This window comes from Macrotis lagotis, chromosome 8, assembly GCF_037893015.1.
Source record: "Macrotis lagotis isolate mMagLag1 chromosome 8, bilby.v1.9.chrom.fasta, whole genome shotgun sequence".
Taxonomy (NCBI): domain Eukaryota; kingdom Metazoa; phylum Chordata; class Mammalia; order Peramelemorphia; family Peramelidae; genus Macrotis; species Macrotis lagotis.
In genome coordinates this window covers 54,131,962-54,152,328 of record NC_133665.1, presented here as the reverse complement: position 1 = coordinate 54,152,328, position 20,367 = coordinate 54,131,962, and the positions used below count along the sequence as shown (strand labels likewise).

Sequence of the window (20,367 nt, the reverse complement as noted above, 5' to 3'; positions counted from 1 at the left end):
GTATGCATATCAAAGGTGATGCAAAGAGATAAGATGAAGCCTTCATCAAAATTGTGAAATTGGCCGCATCATCCCATGTCTGTCACTTATTAGTTGCATATCCTTGAGCAAATTATTCCCTTTTCTGGACCTCAGCTTCCTCCAATAGAATTAGAGCCTTGAACCATAGAAGGTGATTCTTAATGTTCCTTCCACTCTGACATTCTATGTTAGACATTTCTTTGGCATCTTCAAGCCTTTCTTTTTAAATCACTTTTCCTTTGTAGCAAATTACTACCCTAAAAGCCCTTGTCTTACGTTCCCAACTCTCAACTAGTTGCAGTTTCTCTGGCCAAAGACATTTATGTTTTTAAAAAATACATTATTATGCTTCAGAGTATTAGGGGGAGGGGAGAAGGGAACTTGTGATTGTCTTTTTGTTTATTGTCAGCTTCACCTGAACCTCTTCATGCCATATCATCTCCTTAAACAACTGCAGTTGAGACAAACTGTAACAATTACAGTCTTCTAATTAAAATGACTATTTGTTCCTTAAATAAGTTATGAAGGAGCTGGAATTTTGCTAAGTAGATTACTTGTGTGGATTTTTTTTTTTTGTTAGTGGGAAGAGTGTATTATCTTTTTTTTAAGGCCAGTTCTTTGATTTGTTTTCAACTCTTTTCCTCCAGGTTCTCCTGTAAAATGTTGTACTCTAATTAAGCAAGCCCTCCGAATCCTCTACAGTAATCAGTCCTTGTACAGAAATGTAAGAATTCTATTCATATTTATTCATATTTCATTCATATTACATTCATAGTTAATGTGAACCGTTCATTACTATTTTTTTAAAAAATGAAATCTAGTTTCCATCTTTAATGCTGTGGAATACTTTATATTTATTTTAATTGAATCTCATACGTAGCCAAAACCTGGATTTTATGATAACGCTGCAAAACCTGAATTTCATGATAACTCTTATTTGTCACAGCCACAGAAATAGATTGCTACAGAACCAAGCAGTTTGAATTTAAAGTTCACTTCCTCATTCCTTATTATAATTCAGAGGTTGCTACTGACAAAACTTTATTTTTTTTTCCTCTTTGCTGAAAAGTAACCCTAAATGAAAAGAAAAATCAAGATGGCTAGCTCTTTCTTTCTGTCCTCATGACTGATCAGTTGAGTTCTGGACAAGGTAGTCCATGAACTTATCTGAACTTATTTCCTCCTCTTTAAGTAGGCATGGTACTACTTGAAGTACAGCCTTCTCCCTAAGAAGAGAATAGATAAAAATCATTTTCTTTCTTTAAACAAAAACATGTTGCAGTAGTCTGACTTATAAAAAGCTTTCTCCATTGTTTTCCCCCTACTTAACACCCAACTACCTAAATTTTAATGTATTTGGGAAGAGATGAGGGAAACTTGGTGAGAAGTCTAATGCTTATTTTTGTATTCAATATATTCTGTGAACAAGAGCATTAGCAGCCCCAATCCCATTCATTCTTCCACATTTTAGTTTTGAAAATCCCTTGTAAGGTTTTTGATGTCAATTAAACCCCCTTGTTTTTCAGTCAAGATGCTGGAGTGCACTCATCACAATTTTGGGCAGTAGTCCTATTTTGGAACACAATGGCCTCCTAACTACTATTACACTGAAAGAACCACCACCTTCCTTCAGACAGGTAATTTGTAATCTTCAGAGATACAAGCTAGTATCCTGGAGTGGCCTAAATTAATACTTCAAATTTGAAAACAACATAGACATTCCTAAGATTTCTCTGAAAAATGTTCAAGCTAATTTGTTTTTATTTTAAGCACAGAGACTGAATATCTAGCTACCGATTTCTCTAAAGGTAATCCAGATGTGCAGAGGTGGCCTAATTTAATAAGATTAGAATATCTAACTTGTAGAAAATAGACTAGAGTATGTTCTTTTCAGGAAGATGGTTCCCTTAAATTTCTTGAGCTAACTTGGTATATTCAAGTGCTTTTTTTATACTTTTGTACCCATTCTTCACTCTCAATCCCAGCCTTCCAGTTTGGGTGAGACCTTGACTGTGATGCAGACCTGGGTGCATTATGGGATATCAAGAGCAAGAATCAGAATCTGAAATTAATACAGTCTGAAATAATACTGCAAGTCAACAGAAACATATGACTATTAATATATGATACCTAATATATAACATTTTAATATGTGATATATAATATAACTTAATATATAATATGTATATCTATATATAATATAACATTTTAAAATATATGTTACTTAATATAACATTTTTTAAAGGGGATCTTGAATCAAGAAGATCATGGGTCCCATTCTTAGCTCCAACATTTTCTGGTTGTATTATCTTGGGCAAGCCATTTACTGCTCTGAGTCTCAGTTTCCTTATCTGTAAAATGGGGAGAATAACAACTGCCCTTTATAACACAGGTTTGATTTACAGAAAGCATTTTATAAATTAGGAAATAAGTTATAGAAATGTTAACACTTTGCCAGAGTTCAACAAATGAATCAGCTCCAGAATTCTAGAATATTTTTGCATTTGAACAAAATAAGTAGATTTGACTCTGCCAGTAATGACCATTGGAACTGGGTCAGAGAATCGGGATACTTTCGGAAACAGGAACAAGTCACTTAGCATCTTTAGATCTCACATTCCTCATCTAAAAAAATGATAGATAATTAAAAATAAAGAAGAAGGCTTTTATTTTTCTGAAAGGCAACTTTGACAATGAAGTTATATCAATATTAATACTAAACTATATGTACCAAATGGTGTAGTATCTAAATTTTTGAAGGAGTTGAATAAGTTACAGGAGAAATAGATAATATAACCATCCTAGTGGAGGACCTCAATTTTCCCCTCTCAGAACAAGATAAATGTAAGCCAAAAATAAGTAAGAAGGGTGTTAAAGAAAAATAAAATTCTGGAAATAGATGTGATAAATCTCGGGAGAAAATTGAATGGGAATGAAAAGGTATATACTTTTTTCTCAGCATTATATGGCACCAACACAAAAATGGACCATGTATTAGGATATAAAAAACCTTACACCAAATGACAAGCAGAAATAGTAAATGGATCCTTTTCAGATCATAACACAATAATTTATTCAATAATAGGCAATGGAAAGATTAAAAATTAGTTGAAAACAAAATAATTTTAAAATGTAAGTGGATCAAAGAACAAATTACAGAAACGATCCATAATTTCACTTTAAAAAATGATGAGACATAAAAATTTAAGATATACAGCCAAAATTTATCATTTAATTGCTTCCCTCAAAAATATAAAGAAAAAGCAGATGAGGGAATTGGGCATACAATGAAAAAACTAGGAAAAAGAACAAATTAAAATTCCCCAATTTAACATTGTATTGGAAATCCTCCAAATCAAAGAAGAGATTGATAAAAATTGAAAGTAATTGAACTAATAAAACAAACTACTTTCATGAAAAAATTAGTATGAAAAATGAAAGGGGTGAATGAATTCATCACCAATGAAGAGGAAATTAAGACAATTGTCTGGAACTATTTTGCCCATAATATATAATAAATTTGATGATTTAAATGAAATAAATAAATATCTGTAAAAATACTAATTATCCAGATTATCAGAAGAAGAAATAAAATACTTAAATAATCCAGACTTAAGAAAAAGAAATTGAGCAAGCCATCAATGAACTTTATAAGAAAAATTCTTCCTGGGCAGGGTCTCCCAAAGTAAAGAAACTTTCTAGCCAGACTCATACATACTTTTTTTTCAGGGGTCTTTAAAGACTTAGAATTAAATTTTATTTGAGGTACTGACACATAAGATTAAGGTTATTTAAAATGTAAATTAAAATTATTTTTTTTAAAGGGGGGGCGGGCAAATGAGATGATGCCCTAACTAGTCTCTCTCCTCTGCCTAGTGTAGGTGTTGTCCATTGATTGTAGATAAAACAAGACTAATACAGATCTGGGCCAGGATGGGCCTCCAGCACCAACCCCAAGAAACGTTACAACCCGGTGCCTGAGCAATTAGTTTGGCAAGACATTTTAGCATACTTTGCCACCAGTTAGAGCAGAGGCAATAGCATTTAAAATTGGCACTTAGGAGTTTTTTGTTTGTTTGTTTCTCTTTTGATAGACGAGGTCTTAGGTTACCTTACTTTTCACTATTTTAAAAGAATTATCTTCATGCAGACTTGATGTACTTTTGTTATTCCCTGGGCTGAAAGAGCTTTGGACTTAGGAACTGAGGACTTATACCACTGGTATTGACCTCTTCCTCTCTCACAGTCTCTCTGTCTCCACCTTTTCTCCCCCCACCCCCAATCCCCCAATGGCTCCATTTCTTACTGTGAACTGTGTTCACATCCATATAGACAGAATCAGGCCATAAACCTCTAATCATTTTTTTTTCTCATATGTATTCTAAAGAGCAGGGGCCTACAAATTGTCCAGCATGATGTCTATATGGTATGCCCAGAGGGATAATTTTTTTTCTCATTTTGTTTTGCTTTTTGTTTTTGCAAGGCAATGGGGGTTAAGTGACTTGCTCAAGGCCACACAGCTTGGTAATTATTAAGTGTCTGCAGTCAGATTTGAACTCAGGTCCTCCTGACTCCAGGCCCGGCGTTCTATCCCCTGCACCACCTAGCTGTCCTGGGATAATTTTTTTTAAACTTGGAAGTGAAAATGATTTCAAAATAGATTTGATCCTGTTAGTATTAGTTTCCAGGTTTAGGACATTATTAAATAGTCACACAAAAATAAAAACAAATTTGTTTATCTAAGTCATCACTTCCAGCAGCCCTCCAAAACATGGTTCATTGTTTGGAGCCTCCATAGGTTTTTTCAGTTATTCAGAGTGCTGTACTGCTTCTTCTTTGAGAAGGGACTGAAATACACTTCTCATTTTCTGCTCCTTCATTCAGCCTCTTCAATCTTGCTTGTGTTTGTGTGGATCCCCTGTCCCTGGAATCAGGCTATTCAGTGGATATAGTATTCTGCTATAAGAAATGACAAGCAGAATGATTTCAGAAAAACCTGGGAAATCTTACATGAACTGATAACATAGTGAAGTGAATAGAACCAAGTGTTGTATATAGTAACAAAACTGTTCAATGAGGAACTTTGAATGATTTAGCTATTCTCAGCAATATAATGATCTAAGACAACTCCAAAATATTAAAAAAAAATTGTCTCCGCAAGTAATTGGGGGGGAGGGATAAAATACATTTTTTAAAAAAATTATAGGATCGAATTAGATGAGAACCATTGTCTTTTCCAACCCTAAATCCAACAACATGTGACTGTTTCAGATGGTGTGGGACGTGTCCTTTGGCATTTTAGAAGAACTGAGGTTGAAAGTCAATGTTTCTTTGCCTTCAAATGTATTTTATGGTTCTGTAAGTTTATAATTTTTCCACATGTATATTTGTTTCTCTATGAAGTTGCAGTGTTTGTTAAACTGAATATTTAATACTATAGACTTCAGTCTGAGTATTTAAACTATACATGAGTTGGAAATTGCTCCCATCTTTCTCCTGACCTTCAGTCTCACATCTCTCTCTAGCTCCCTTTCAGACATCTTAAACTGTGTGTCCTATAAACATCTTAAGGTCACTATATCTTCTATAAACATCTTAAGCTCAAGCTCAATATATCCAAAACAGAACACATTATCTTTCCCCCAAACCCATCTACCTACCTCCTTCCTACCTTTTCTGTAACCTCATGATCCATCTGGCTGGCAACCTAGAAGTTATCCTGTGTTGCTCACAGTGATCCCCATTATCCAAACTATTGCCTAGGCCTGTGTGTTTCAGCTTTACCTTTCCTGAATACACCCTTTTTTCTCTTCTGATACTGTTACCACTCTAGTTTAGGACCTCATCTCCTCCCACCTAAACTATACAATAACCTGTTGGTGGGTCTCCCTGCCCCTGAATATTTTTCCCCAGAAACAAGTAAAAAGTGCTCTGTTTGGTATTCACAGCTCTTCATGATCTAATCCCCTCCTGCCTTTCCAATCTTGTACCTTAATCTTATATATTCCATGATCCCTGTCTCATGTCTGATACCCCATTCCCTTCCTCTTCTCCACCTCATAGGCTCTCTCACCCCTGCAAGTTCTAAGTGTTTCCTCTTTTGAAATTATTTTGTATTTTATTGTATAGGTTTAATTGTGTATGTTTACCCCTCTACGGGAATCATGGACTCTTTATAGGTGAAGACTGTTTTTGTCTTTGTTCCCTAGTCTAATCCCTGTCACATAATATAAAGTGTTTGTTGAATTCAACTGAGTCCTGACTCTTGTACTTAAAATTAGTTTTGAGCCTTGGTTATTCTATCATTGTCAACTGGGCCTAAAAAATTATACTGCCTAACTTTCAGACTTGTTAGGGAGGTCAAATGAGATAACAAACAGGAAACCCTTTGTCAGGCTTAATGTATTCTATAAATGACAGCTGTTGAAGGGTGTATTTCATGCTTCTGTAATTAAATGAGTCCTATCTATCCAATTTGCACATAAGGACCTAGGTGCTTTTATGTGTACAATATTGCTTAAGAGCAATGAATGTACTTCGGTCTTTGTCCTCATTGTTGTTTGTTTTTCTAATTAGCTAAACCTTGAGGCTTGCTTTCTTCTCGCCATTCAAGCTGTGCTTCAGATGCTCCTAACTGATTTGCCATGGTTGTCTTCCTTTCTTGAAATACTATTATCTTTTGGGGTAAGTTCTAAATATTTTGAATCCAAGTAATTTTTTCCCTTTTTCTAAAGACTTCCTAGTATAGTGGCACATGTTTGCAATTGATACCATACAGATGGTGATGGGATATTTCTTGAGCTTGGGAAGTCTGAGTTGCAATAGCTTAAGCCATTTCAGGGTCTGCATTAAGAGGAACATTAATACTATGAGCCCCTGGGAATGAGGGACCATTATATTGCATTGAGAGGGCATGAACCAGCCTAGGTGCCATCAAAACAACTGTGGATCAGAGCAGTTATCAGATAATGAGACACTATACTTCTAGCCTTATGTGTTTGCTTTATGTGTCACTTCACTAAACCTTCAGGGAAAGAGCCCAGCATTCAGCTGTGGCCAAAGATCCCAGGAGAAAGAATCAACAGGACCAGATAACAATAGCAGAAGGGAATGAGACTTTTCAGATCAGATTAGAGAATTCAGGTTTCTATGAACAAGTTTTCTAAGACAAAGGAAAATTATTCCAACATCTGGTGAAGAAGATCTTGTGAGAATATAACTGACTGGTTCAAAAGGAAATAAGAATTGTGAAAGCAAGATATATCATCTACCCAGCAGAAATAATTGGCAGGATTAAAAAAAAGTATCCACTGTGACTAATTTCACTAAAAAAAAAGAATAACTAATGTAAGTATACAGAAATGAAAAGCAGTCTAGAATAAGAGAAACAAAATGCAATAACCTTAAAAAAATTCATCTTGAACACAAGATGAATACAGATTTATTTAAGAATTAAAGGACTTCTGGGGTGGCTAGATGGCATAGTGGATAAAACACCGGCCTTGGAGTCAGGAGTACCTGGGTTCAAATCCGGGCTCAGACACTTAATAATTACCTAGCTGTGTGGCCTTGGGCAAGCCACTTAACCGTGTTTGCCTTGCAAAAACTTAAAAAAATATATATGACAAGTCAAAATACCTGAACACCAGTATGTAAAAAATATAATATAAGAAAACTTCCGGACCATCCAAAATGAAGTACTAATTCAAAGAATCCACAGATCACCTCCAAAGCAAATCCTAAGCTGCAAGCTTTAAAACAACTAGTGGGGGGAAAAAAAGACAACTAGTGGTTAAATTTAACCTTTCCACTGAAGTAATATTCTGTAATCAACTAGAAGAAAATCTTTGAAATATTAAAAAGAAGAATTTTAATTTTTATTGTTTTTCAGTCATTTCAATAATGTCTGGCTCTTTGTGACCTCCATTTGAGATTTCCTTGGCAAAGATACTGGAGTAGCTTGCTGTTTCCTTCTCCAGCTCATTTTACAGATGAGGAAACTCAGGGTGAAGTGACTTGCCCAGGGTCACAAAGCTAATAAATGAGGCTAGATTTGAACTCAAGAAGTAACTTAACTGAGCCTGGCACTCTGTCCACTGTACCCACTGAGCTATAATTTTGAAATTTGAATACACAAGAGTGTTCTGAACCAACCCCCCCCCCCAAAAAAAAAAAGCAGAGTAAGGAGTGAAATAATGTCTTCTGAAAAGTAAAGAAATTCAAGATGCAACCCAAAGTGACAACCCACAAATCTGAGCCAATTATAAATGGGGGAAAAAAGATAAACATTCAGTAAAAAAAAAGACATTTGAAATATTTCTCATAAGAAAACCAGATCCTCCCAAAAATTATTTGCTTCTCGTATATACAAGGCAATAGAAATATGAAGACAGATTCTGAAGAGATTTCTTTCTAAATTTACACACAAGAGATGAGCAAAAGCAGAAGTCAGAGGTGCTGGTAGAGAAACAGATCTGAAACTTAATGGACAAAACCTCATAATACCTTACATGTAAGAAAATCAATTATTTTTTGTGGGACTAAATTACAGAATGGGTGAGAAGAAGGTAGAAAGGAATATATGATGTAACATAGGTCAAAAACTAGCAACAAGGAGAAAATAATCCCTCTCACCTCTCAGGAAAAAGAGAGCCTACAGGTGAATGATTGAGGTGACAAAGGGAAGGATTGAAAAAGAAAATCAAGGGATCCAAGCCAAGATGGTGGAGTGAAGGCAGGAACTTCCAGGAGCTCTGCCCCAGATCACTCCAAATAACCTTTAAATAATGTCTCTAACTCAAATTCTAGAGTAGCAGAACCCACAAAAAGACTTTTCCAATCCAAGTCAACTTGGAAGATTCCCCGGGAAGGGTCTGTTACACCAGGGTTAGAAAGAGCTACAGCACAGTCCAAGCTGCACCAGAACAAACTAACTGCAGTCATCCAGGACTAGCCCAAGGAGTGCCTGGGTCCGTGGCATCAGTGGCAGTTTCCAGACCTCTCAGCCCAGGGATTGTTAAGGACAATTTGGAAGGTTAGCAGGGAAACTCTTTAACACATCAGAGTGAGCATAGAGCCCAGTGTAGGCCTCAGTACAAATCTGGCCCTGGGGACCCAGTAACCAACCAACTGCTACTTCCAGAGCACTCAATCCACAGACAGGGGAAGAGAGTAGGGGAGATTGCAGAAGTCTCTTTGCTATCTCTGAGGCAAAACTTGCTTTGCCCATAACGCAGATCCAGGTTGCAGGCTGGGGCCAGTCACAGGAAAGGAGATTTTCATTCATGGTGGATCAGGGACTCTCTTCATGGATCCAGTGCAGAGGGGGGTGCTCATGGTCATTCACAGAGCAGAGCACAGGCCAGGAGAGCAGTCAGAGCCTCCCAAAGACCTTGAAGGAATCAAGGTCCCTAAGGGTTGTCTCTGAAAACAGTTGCAAAAACCCTCAAAAATAGGGAATTGTGTGTTCTTTACCCTGGAAGCAAGGTCTCACCTAAACAAAGAATTAAAATCAAGTCCCTAGGCTAGGGAAATGAGCAGACAACAGAAGAAAAAAAATCCAGCCATAGACAATTACTTCGATCCCTTGGAGTATCAAAATATACACTCTGGAGATAACAAAGTCAAAGATTATATATATATCCAAAGCCTCCAAGAAAAATATGAATTGGTCTCAGGCCATGGAAGAGGTTGAAAAAGATGTTGAAAAACCAAGTAAGGAAGGTAGAGGGAAAATTGGGAAGAAAAATGAGAAAGATGTACAAAAATCATGAAAACCAAATTAGCAGCTTGCTGAAGGAAATACCAAAAAAATACTGAAGAAAATAACATCTTAAAAACCAGTTTGGGTCAAATAGAAAAAGCAGACCAAAAAGGCCAATGAGAAGAATGTCTTAAAAATCAGAATTAGCCAGATGGAAAAGGAGAGACAGAAGCTCTCTGAAGAAAATAATTCCTTCAAATGTAGAATGGAACTCAGGGAAGCTGATGACTTTGTGAGAAATCAAGAAACAAAACAGAACCAAAAGAATGAAAAACTAGAAGAAAATGTGAACTATCTCATTGGAAAAACAACTGACCTGGAAAACAGTTCCAGGAGAGAGAATTTAAAAATTATTGGACTACTTGAAAGTCATGATGGATTTGTGATTAACGAAGCTGTCCATCCCAAAGATGCTGATGGTGTCAGAATAATGAAGCACATTTTTTCCCCCTCATTTTACTTTTCTTGAAGTTTCCCTTTCTTTGTGTGTATGGGGGAGGGGATTATATTTACTTTCACATGATCATTGTGGTAATGTGTTTCATGGCTACACATTTTTAATCTACACCAAGTAACTTGATTTCTCAGTAGTGGGGGAGTGGGATGAGAGGAAGGGAGAGAATTTGGAACTCAAGGTTTTGGAAATAAATATTGAAACTTGCTTTTGCATGTGGGAGGAGGGTAAAGATTTTTTTTTTTTTTAAAGAAAGGAATCTTATTTCATTGGTGGTATATTGGCTACTGAATGTTCCTGTGGTTAAAGAGAGAATTTAATAGTGAATATGATATTCAAGAATTTGGTAGGGGGCAGCTAGGTGGCGTAGTGGATAAAGCACTGGCCCTGGAGTCAGGAGTACCTGGGTTCAAATCTGGTGTCAGACACTTAATAATTACCTAGCTGTGTGGCCTTAGGGAAGCCACTTAACCCCATTTGCCTTGCAAAAATCCTAAAAAAAAAAAAAAAAAAGAATTTGGTGCTAGAACAACTTAACCACCTTCAGGAGAAGGGAAATCAGGGCTCCTGGGGTACCTGACACCTAGAAGAATGAAAGGGCGTATATCATTTTTGAAGCAAATAGAGAAAAAATAATCAAGGGGCAGGCAGAAGTCGGTAATAAACTGATCAGGGACATAGGAAGAATCCTATGGGGCAGTGTCATCTCACCTACAAAAGTGAGGCATAACAGAAAAAGTGGGGAAAAGATTTATGGAGCAGTATCTACAAGGCAATAATATAGAAACTAGAAGAAAGAACCTAAAATAGGTACAATTCCGTGGAGAATACAGACACTAAAGAAGTGCTAACAATAAGGACTCTGAAATAAAAAATAAAAATCTAGAGAAGGCAAAATGAGAACTAAGTAATGAAGAGAATGAAGGAAAGACATCTTTGGGGGGCGGTAAGGCAGTGGGGTTAAGTGACTTGCCCAAGGTCACACAGCTAGGTAATTATTAAGCCTCTGAGGCTGGATTTGAACTTAGGTACTCCTGACTCCAGGGCCGGTGCTCTATCCACTGCACCAAGCTTTTTTGTTTTTGTTTTTGTTTTTTGTTTTTTTTTTTTAGAAAAAGGCATAGAAAATGATATTTTAAAAAAACTAGCAAACAAAAGGAAGTAAGAAGAAGAGGTCATTACTTAAGTGAGGATGAAAAAGGGAAGAATCAAATTAACTAGCAAAGAGGTTCCAAGTGGAGGAAGTGGGACTTACTTGAGGGTGAAAGAAAGGGGTGGGAATAGGATTGCCTTAAAATTAAGTGAAAATAACTGAAGAGATATAGTTCTTTGTTTTCAGAGGAAGGGGGGGGGATATCCAATCAAAGAAAAAGCACTAAAAAACCATTTAGTGTGTCTGGTATCTCCAAAATCTTAGTTTGGTTTAAGCGCTAAGGCTTTTTGGGACATTGTAAATGAAATGTTTAAAGTTAACCAAGGTGGGCATGTAATGTTGGCTGAATATTATGAATGTTCTTATCTTACATGTGATTTACTGTTGGGACCTCAATATATATTTCAGTTACTCGTGTGGATATTAAGTTGAGGAGAAGGGTGAGAAAAGAGAATAACTATGTTTGGTATGGCATTAAATTAGAATCTTTCTTTTTTAACTTTTCTAGAAAAACTTTTGGGCACTAAAACTATTTTTGGAAGGCCTCTTGTACCGAATGCCTGTTCTTCATGATGTTGTGAGTATGATAGCCAGAGATCTGAGTTACCAGAAACACACTCTGCTAAAATTGTAAGTCTGTCTTTTCTTTTTGAACTACTAATTTTACAAATGCCATAAAGCAAACCTGAAAGCTGTTAGTAGTTATTAGAAAATGATTGACACTAATCTGTTGTAAAGATAGAGTTAATAAATGCAATTGCCCTGGGTACTTATTTCAGGATGGGGGTCTTATGATACATGGAAAGTAAAGTCTTTCCCTCTATTCTTCATCCCAAATTGGAAAAAATGCAATCTTCAATATTTTGTGTAGAGAAAATTGACTTTGTGAATTTTTTATATTCCACAGTTATGAGTGAGTCATTATTCTGCTAATAGGCCTTAGAAGGCACAACTACTCTGCTAAAAGTAATATCTGCTTCACAAGTCACTGTCCTCTGTTACTTATAAGGAGGTCATAGAAATAAGAGATGTAATTTTTATATTGCTTTTTACCTGAAAAAGTACTCATGTCTCATAATGCAAACCCAATATGCATTAACTCCATTTTCTTATACTGGTGTTTGTTTGACATTTGTTTGACTTTCTTAGCCAGGATTTTTGGATAAGATTTCAATTATTTAAATAATATAATTTTAGTAAAACTATATGTTTCATATTTATACATTCAAAATATGTAGGAGCAGCTAGGTGGTGCAGTGGATAGAGCACCGGCCCTGGAGTCAGGAGTACCTGAGTTCAAATGCAGCCTTAGACACTTAATAATTATCTACCTGTGTGGCCCTGGGCAAGCCTTGCAAAAGAAAAAAGAAATATGTGTATGATATATATAATGTTTATAATTTCAGTAAATATATAGTTTACCTATATATATATATATATATATATATATATATACATATATATAGTTTACCTAAAATAGGTACAGATTTCTTTATAGAAAATTGTATAATCAGCACTTCATTCTTCTATGTTGTTTCTAAAACTGGTTTTCTAGCTAAAAATTTAAGCAGTATTCCAGTGCTGTGGGGAGAGCAATAATAACATTATATTAGCCTTTTAATTATGAGAGTCTTCTTTCTTTAGCCTTTCCTTGTCTTTGTAAATAAAATGATAATAAGATGAACTTTTATGTTCTTTCTGCTCTGAGCAAGTAGTTGATTACTAAAAGGTCAAGGTATTGTATTTTTTGAAGTATATGTGCTAATCACCAGTTCTAAATTATTTATCCTTAATGGAAAGGCATCATAAGAAATATGCACTTGGGTGGTTTGATTATATTTATACTAAATGCCACTGATTATTTTTCTTGCATTTATTTTATACAAGTTTTTTTTAATCTGGGGAAAGGGGGAAAGCAGAATCCTTATGTTTTAGTAGTGTCTAAAACAAAGGGCTATTACTAGATCCAACCTTCTTTCAATCACTATCACAAGTGACAAGTGCTGGTGATGAGGCTATGAGCTATTAGAAAGATGATTGCTTTACTGCGTTAAATAAATTGAATTCTCCTTGTAATTATTTGCTCCTCAAATAACTATGGTTAGAGAACTCCAGGACTTCTCATATTAAATGTCTTGTGGAACCATAAGTTTAGAAAGAAGATTGTCTGTCTCTCTTAGATAAAAGATGTGACTTCCTCATTTATATCTGTGGAATATAATAAAATATTCCTCCCCCACCATTATGGGGAGGAGGAGAGGGAGATGGAGGCTGTATCATCCATCAATAACCAAAGATCATCTGATCTGAAAAAATAAGAATTTAATGAGATAGAATCCCAATATTGGGGGGAAAAAAACCATTAATCTTTAAAAAGGCCCTTGAGATATATGGAGCAAGAAATATGAGAAACACAAGAACACCCATTTATGTTTTTACCCATTCCCCCTCACCTTTTCTGAGAAGGTCCCATTTATAGACTTTGAAGTTACTTGCTGTCATCATTGATAGATGAGCATCAAAGTTGATGGTGCTGGAGAAAAGGAAAGTATGGCTCTTGATGCTGGTTTTCACCTATGTTCTGAGAGAAAATTGATGCTTAAAATTATCAAATAGGGTTAATTTAAAGCTAATACTAAATGCTAAGATGTTTTTTTGAATAGCTGGCAAACCCTGGGTCCAGACTATGTTGGGGAGCTACTCTGTCTTTTCCTGAGCTTCAGGAATTCACAGTTGCAGTCTGTTGGTGTCTTTTTATCGCATGTGGTAATAGAAAATTTAAATCAGTGAGTATTATGAACATTCATTCTAACATAAAATGATTTCAAGAAAAATAATTGATTTGTGCCAATAGTGTTCTGCTGGTAATTTCTTTCTGATTTAGTATCAACATACATGGTCTAGCTTGTGTGTATAGAAAGATGTTTTTTTAAATGTGCTTTTAATTCTGTTAGAAGGTGGGACAAGAAAAATATTTATTACACACAGATGTGTTTATTTAACAGTAATTGAAGAATTATGCTTGATATGTTTGTGTCTTTACATAGAGGTCTGTGTCCATTAAATTATGTGAAATTCATTCTTCTAGGTAACAAAAGTTTACTTTTTTCATTTGTTTGCCCTTCTCTAGGCTAGATAATCCCTCATTCACAAAAGACTTTTCAAAATGCAAAGCTAGGTAGCTAATATTGATTTCAGGACTCAAAAATAACTGTCGAGTTGCAGTCCTCTGCATCCAATGAAACTCTAAATGTGCAATTCCTGAAACTTATTTGTTGGGAGGAAGGTTTGTGGGCCTTGATCTAAAATGTGGCTGACAATCAGCATCCCTAAGCACATTGGAACCAATCCAGCTGCTTATTACTTCTTTCAGATCAGACCAAGGCAGGGTGAGGGTAGCCTAAGTCTTTCAATAAGATGCATGTGTTTAGGGAAAGTTTTTAAAACATTGCGTAGAGTAAATCACCTTTCCTAAATTGGCCTAGTTATCTTTGCCAAATTGTTACCTTGAGTTCTCAGGGAAATTTCTGCAGGTGTATGTTGATATGTGCTTTATCTCTTAGCAAGTTTTGCAATAGAGCAACTTTGGGTGACTAAATATTGCCAAGATGCCCTACCTCAGTAAATTTTCCCTGAGGTTCTTCAGCATCCACACACAGATGCTCTTAACAAAAACCAATTTATTGTTTTTAAATTTAAAATAAGACTTTGAAAATACACATCATTTACCATTATACATCAATCACCAATTTAAGACAACCTGTTCGTTTCTTTTTGTCTCTTTCCTCCCTGACATAACTATGGCAGTAAGCTTAGGCAATAATATTTTTGACTCTTATCACTTGTGTTGGGGGGGTTTTGAGGGTTGACTCTGGGAATCTCCCATTTAGAATATTATTTTTATGGAGAAAAGATTTCAGGTTCCACATTACCAACTTCTAAGCAAACTTTTATAACACAACCCATTAATAAGTTAAGAACTTGGGGTGGCTAGGTGGCACAGTGGATAGAGTACCTTACTGGCCTTGGAGTCAGGAGTACCTGGGTTCAAATTCAACCTCAGACACTTAATAATTACCTAGCCATGTGGCCTTGGGCAAGCTACTTAACCCCATTGCCTTGAAAAATCTTAAAAAAAAAAAAAGTGAAGAACTTATTCTTGTGAATCCTAATCCTGAAACTTGCACGTTTTATATGGGAAATTGGCATAGTCAATGAAGATATAAAAAAATTGTCTTACCTCTTTTTAGGTGTCCTTGGGCAAAGTCACTTGATGTTTTTCGTTTCAAAGTAAGTCTGTGTTCATTCATAAGATAAACTTTTTTAAAAGTATAGGATCTTCTCTTACATTATAGATGTTGAAGTGATTTACAAAAATATGACATTTTCCCATTTTGCCTTGTTTTGTGACTTTTTTCCTCTCGGAGTCTGGTTGCCTTTTCATATATAACCCTATGTTTCATAGCTTTCTGTATTGGTGTCTTGTTCTTATTAGACTGTAAACCCATTGAAAGAAACATGACTCTCCCAGCATAGTTCTTTTGGGCACAAATGCACTCGATAAATGTTGCTTATTGTGATTTAAGAGGAACAGATGTATGCCAATAGGTCTAAGTATTTAAATAAGACATCAGGCAGTATTACCTGGATTCAAATGGATGAGATTATTAGTTACCTTCCAGAAGTGAGGAAGGTGACAGAAAATGTGAGCAGAGAGAGACTGTGGCATTCCCACTTTTTATAGATGAGCCATCCCTGTATTACCACCCACATAAGTTATCAGGAAAAGTGGGATTTTGGGTCTCATTTTTGCCCAAATTAGTTTTGCCAGTAGAATAAAATTTATCACCTGTTTGTTCACCTTGCTGTACTTTGCTCTCACTGTGTGATAGAGATAAAGAATTAAGTTCTGGGTGGCTAGGTGGCGCAGTGGATAAAGCACTGGCCCTGGAGTCAGGAGTACCTGGGTTCAAATTCGCTCTCAGACACTTACTAATTACCTACCTGTGTGGCCTTGGGCAAGCCACTTAACCCCCTTTGCCTTGCAAAAAAAAAAAAACCCTAAAGAATTAAATTCTACATTTTGACTTGAAGTGACCTAGGAAGCTCAGAGGACTGAAAATGAATGTCAAAGCATATTTAAAATGCAAAGCAGGCTATATAAAGAAACCTTACTATGAACCTCTTTGTAAAAATAAGAACTCTTCTCTAATGTGGCTATTCACCCTCCTCATCCCCCACATTTGTTTCTCATTTTTAGATTTGAGGATATTGTGTATTCTCAAAAACAGTATGTACCAGTACTTCATTTTCAGTGATTATTCACTCCTCTGCATTTCTGTTAATTCCCCAGAAGGATACTAAATAATGGAATATTGTATTGGAAAGATGACTAGCTATGGAAAGAGGTCCTGGGTTCCAGGGAAAGCTCTGATCCTGGGTGACTTGAAGCAAGTCTTTTCCTCTCTTTACCCATCTGTAAAATGAGAAGTTGGGTGATCTCTAATGTCTGTTCTAAATCCTATGATCCTATCAATGTTTTGCATTTGTTGTTAGTTTTAGCACTTTTTAGGTGCTTGACTAGGATTTACAATAATTCCTTCAGCAAATATGTATTTTATCTTCTTGTCTTTGCAGGCTTTCAAAAGACCTCATCTTGAGACTGCAAATCATCTTCAGTTGAGCAAATTTGTAACTATTTTGGAGAATTTGTAACTATTTCATAAATCAGTTCTCTTAGGAATTACAAATTTGTTAAAGTTCACTGCCAGACCATGACTGTTCAAGCCCACCATGACTGCTTCATGTTCAGAATTTCCTCTTAAAGCCTGGTTTTTGATGTCTTGGTAGTAAGATTGCCAATTTCAGATTGCCAAATTTAGTGGCCTGTTTTCATTCCACTGAGATTACATTCTGAATTGAGGGTAATGGGGAAAGAGAACCCTGTAGAAAACAAGTCAATTGAGATGTCTCAGTTATGTGGGTAGCATTTTTTTTTTACCTTCAGCCTACAGGGTTTCATCCTTTACAGGGTTTAGACAATTAAAATATGTCAAAGAGTTTCTTTCAATGTATAGGTAGAGTTATCATCTGACAAAGTAGGCATTCCATGCCTTACAGATAACTCTTCTTGTGAATGTTGAGTTAGCAGGTTTTCAGGGCAGGGAGGGAGTGGTTTTCCCTTCTTGGTCAATTTTTCTTTAAATCTTCAATCAAAATCACAGCTGTGGCCTTTGACCTGGTATTTAAAGATCCATGTATTCCCCTTTATATATTTAAACAAAAACTGTAGTACCATATGTTTTGTAAAGGTAGATCTGAGTAAATACTCTAGATTTTCAAAACAGGTTTGTGGGGTTTTTTTTTTTTAGTTCTAGTTTCCCAGAAGGAGGGAGTTCAGAATTTCTCATTTTGCTGCTATCATAAGTAAAATTATCAATAAAAAGGTTTTTGATTGCATTAAACGTTTACCATTTATGTTTAATTCATAATAATGGCAATAGAAGTATAACTTGATTTCTGTCATTTGTACTGCCTCTGATATTCATTTCAAGCTCCCAAAACCTGCTGAAGTAGTGTTCCCAAATTCCTCCTTTCAGTTTTCTTTTGAAATGGTTTCCTGATGTATTTTTGCACATGTGGGTCTTACCAATAATTTAATTTGTCCAAATCTAAATTATTTTTGAAAATCCTATTAAAACGTTCAGAGATTTTGTAAGAAAAGTATCAGAATTTTTATTTGCTCTGCTTAACCTTGTGAAATAAAATTTTGTTTTTATTATTTTTCTTTCTCTATGTCTTTCTTTCACTACCAGATATTTGTTTAAAATGCTGAGGGGGGTAAAGTTAGTTATTCTTCAGTGTTCTATGGAAAGGCCAGGATTGAGCCAACTTGAACTTATAATTTTTGTGAAGTTTATAGTTTCCTGCACTTGACTGATTTCAATTAGTTTTTCAAAAGTTTAAAAATGAATTAGAAGGGACGGCTAGGTGGCACCGGCCCTGGAGTCAGGAGTACCTGAGTTCAAATCTGACCTCAGGCACTTAATAATTACCTAGCTGTGTGGCCTTGGACAAGCCACTTAACCCCATTGCCTTGCAAAAACTAAAAATGAATTAGAGATGCTCTCCCCAAAAAACACTCTATTGTCATTTTGTCCTTCCCAGTTGGAAAAAAAATTGGACAAAACCATATCATATGTACTTGTGCCTTTTATTAACCAGAAGAGAGAGAGAGGTTGTTCTGATCTCTAACTAAATGTGACTCTGAGAGGCCTCAGTTATGAAAACTCATTCTTTCTGGAAATATACAGGACTTAGATAAGTCAGAAGACTGGGATCCCAATAGTTGATGCTTTTTGTTATACATTGGAGTTACATAAAAAGTTCCAATGAGCATCTGGCCCCACAAGGTTGCTGTGGAGAAAAGCATTTTACAAACAAGAGAATAATGGGTTAATAGGATCTACTTTTTACTTCCCTGATTGTTAAAAGTAAGGGGGCATTACTTCTTTCTCAGCATAACTAATATGGAAATACATAAAACCTATAACAGATTACATACTATCTTAGTGAAGGGAATGGTGGGAGGGAGAAAATTTTATAAAAATGAATGTTTAAAAATTATCTCTACATGTAATTGGAAAATTAAATTGGAAAAAAACAAGGAAGGAGGGGCTTAAATGATACAGGTTTGCTTTGTTGACTTTCAGGAAAAATGTATATACTGTTTGCAAAAATGAATTTTTTTGATCTTAGAAAATAGAAATTGCCTTTAACAAGATTCTTGAAATGGGATATGCCTGAGCAAGTTTCCTTTCCTGCCTGATCAACCATAAAATGGAACGATTAGACCCGGTGATTTTTAAGCTTCCCATAGGAAAGTGTGATTATGCTCAATTTACAGAACAGGATATTGTGGGTAAACAGGTCCAGAGCATGTGGGGTTCTAGCTGAGTCTTCTATAAATGTTTGTCTCCATCCTCAAAAGGAGAAAATACATTAATTTTAATAATTCATTGGCAAGACTACATAGCATTATTTACCTTATGCAATTTTGGTGAATGGTTATTTTTCACAAAAATATATGAAGAAAACAATCACTGGCATTTAACACTTCCATAGGGTTTACTATGTTCCAAATACTTTTATATACTTTTTACCTCATTCAATCTATCAAGGAGGTAGGAACTATTACAATCCTCATTTTTCAAAGATGTTAAATGGAGGTTGGACAACTATTTGTCCAAACTTACCTTTATTTCTCAAGTATTGCTGATCCCTTTCTCCTTGGCCTTCACACACAAAAACAATAAAGGAGAAGGTAAAGCTGGACTCAGCAGAGCTGGGATTCGGGCCTGGATTCTTTGATTCTGAAGCCAATAGTGGCCTTTCCACTGCTTGTAGGTTACAGGTCACAAACTCAACTTTGGGTCATGATGGCTCTGACTTCCTAAGTCCCTAATAGGAGGTCCCAAAATACTACAGGTACTTGAGACCAAGTAGAAAGGCATGAAAGCCAAGGGTCAGGCCACTTCACATTCTGCTTTCTTGGCAGTTTCACTTCTGGGATTTAACTAGAAGCAAGAGACAAGTGGGACAAGAAGAGGAACTGGAGGTCGGTTTTGAGTGGGCAAGTGCTGATCCTGCATTGTTGTCACCTGCTTTTCAGCATCAATCATTATCAATTATTAATTGTGTGCAACAAACAGAGAAAATGGACTTAATAACTCCTGAAGTCTATTAGAGAGCATTAAGGATTATAAAGTGCCGTACACATAAAGAGGTCATAAGTCAGGTCTCTCCAACTGTTCCCAAGTTCACAGCTCTTGGATCCGAGCAGGATTTGCAACTACAATCCTTTTCAGTAAGAAGCCCTTGCCAAGAGCCCTGTCATCTATTTTCCCCTCCAGAAGTGCAAGAACCCTCAGGACCCTAGACCTTGCCTGCCCTCTCGGCAGCTCCATCCTCCCCAGT

The 20,367-nt window shown here is 35.9% G+C and overlaps 1 protein-coding gene and 1 long non-coding RNA gene across 8 annotated transcripts in view; one reads left to right on the top strand and one right to left on the bottom strand.

Moving 5' to 3' along the window:
• The window catches only part of LOC141495596 (uncharacterized), a 58,561-nt gene extending 40,394 nt beyond the window's left edge, over positions 1-18,167 (top strand). For all 7 annotated transcript variants that reach the window (XM_074197118.1, XM_074197121.1, XM_074197119.1 and 4 more), the window contains 8 exons: positions 669-745; positions 1,548-1,658; positions 5,293-5,379; positions 6,598-6,705; positions 11,900-12,021; positions 14,055-14,177; positions 15,642-15,681; positions 17,029-18,167. In XM_074197118.1, the coding sequence (XP_074053219.1) occupies positions 669-745; positions 1,548-1,658; positions 5,293-5,379; positions 6,598-6,705; positions 11,900-12,021; positions 14,055-14,177; positions 15,642-15,681; positions 17,029-17,106 (746 nt within the window). In that variant the 3' untranslated portion in view covers positions 17,107-18,167. The remainder of the gene's footprint in view (positions 1-668; positions 746-1,547; positions 1,659-5,292; positions 5,380-6,597; positions 6,706-11,899; positions 12,022-14,054; positions 14,178-15,641; positions 15,682-17,028) is intronic.
• Positions 3,461-20,014, bottom strand: LOC141495597 (uncharacterized). The gene is made up of 3 exons (XR_012470813.1): positions 19,647-20,014; positions 13,845-13,972; positions 3,461-4,980 (listed from the first exon to the last, which is right to left on the bottom strand). It is a non-coding gene; the product is annotated as an uncharacterized LOC141495597 (long non-coding RNA).
• Positions 20,015-20,367: the final 353 nt, after the last annotated feature.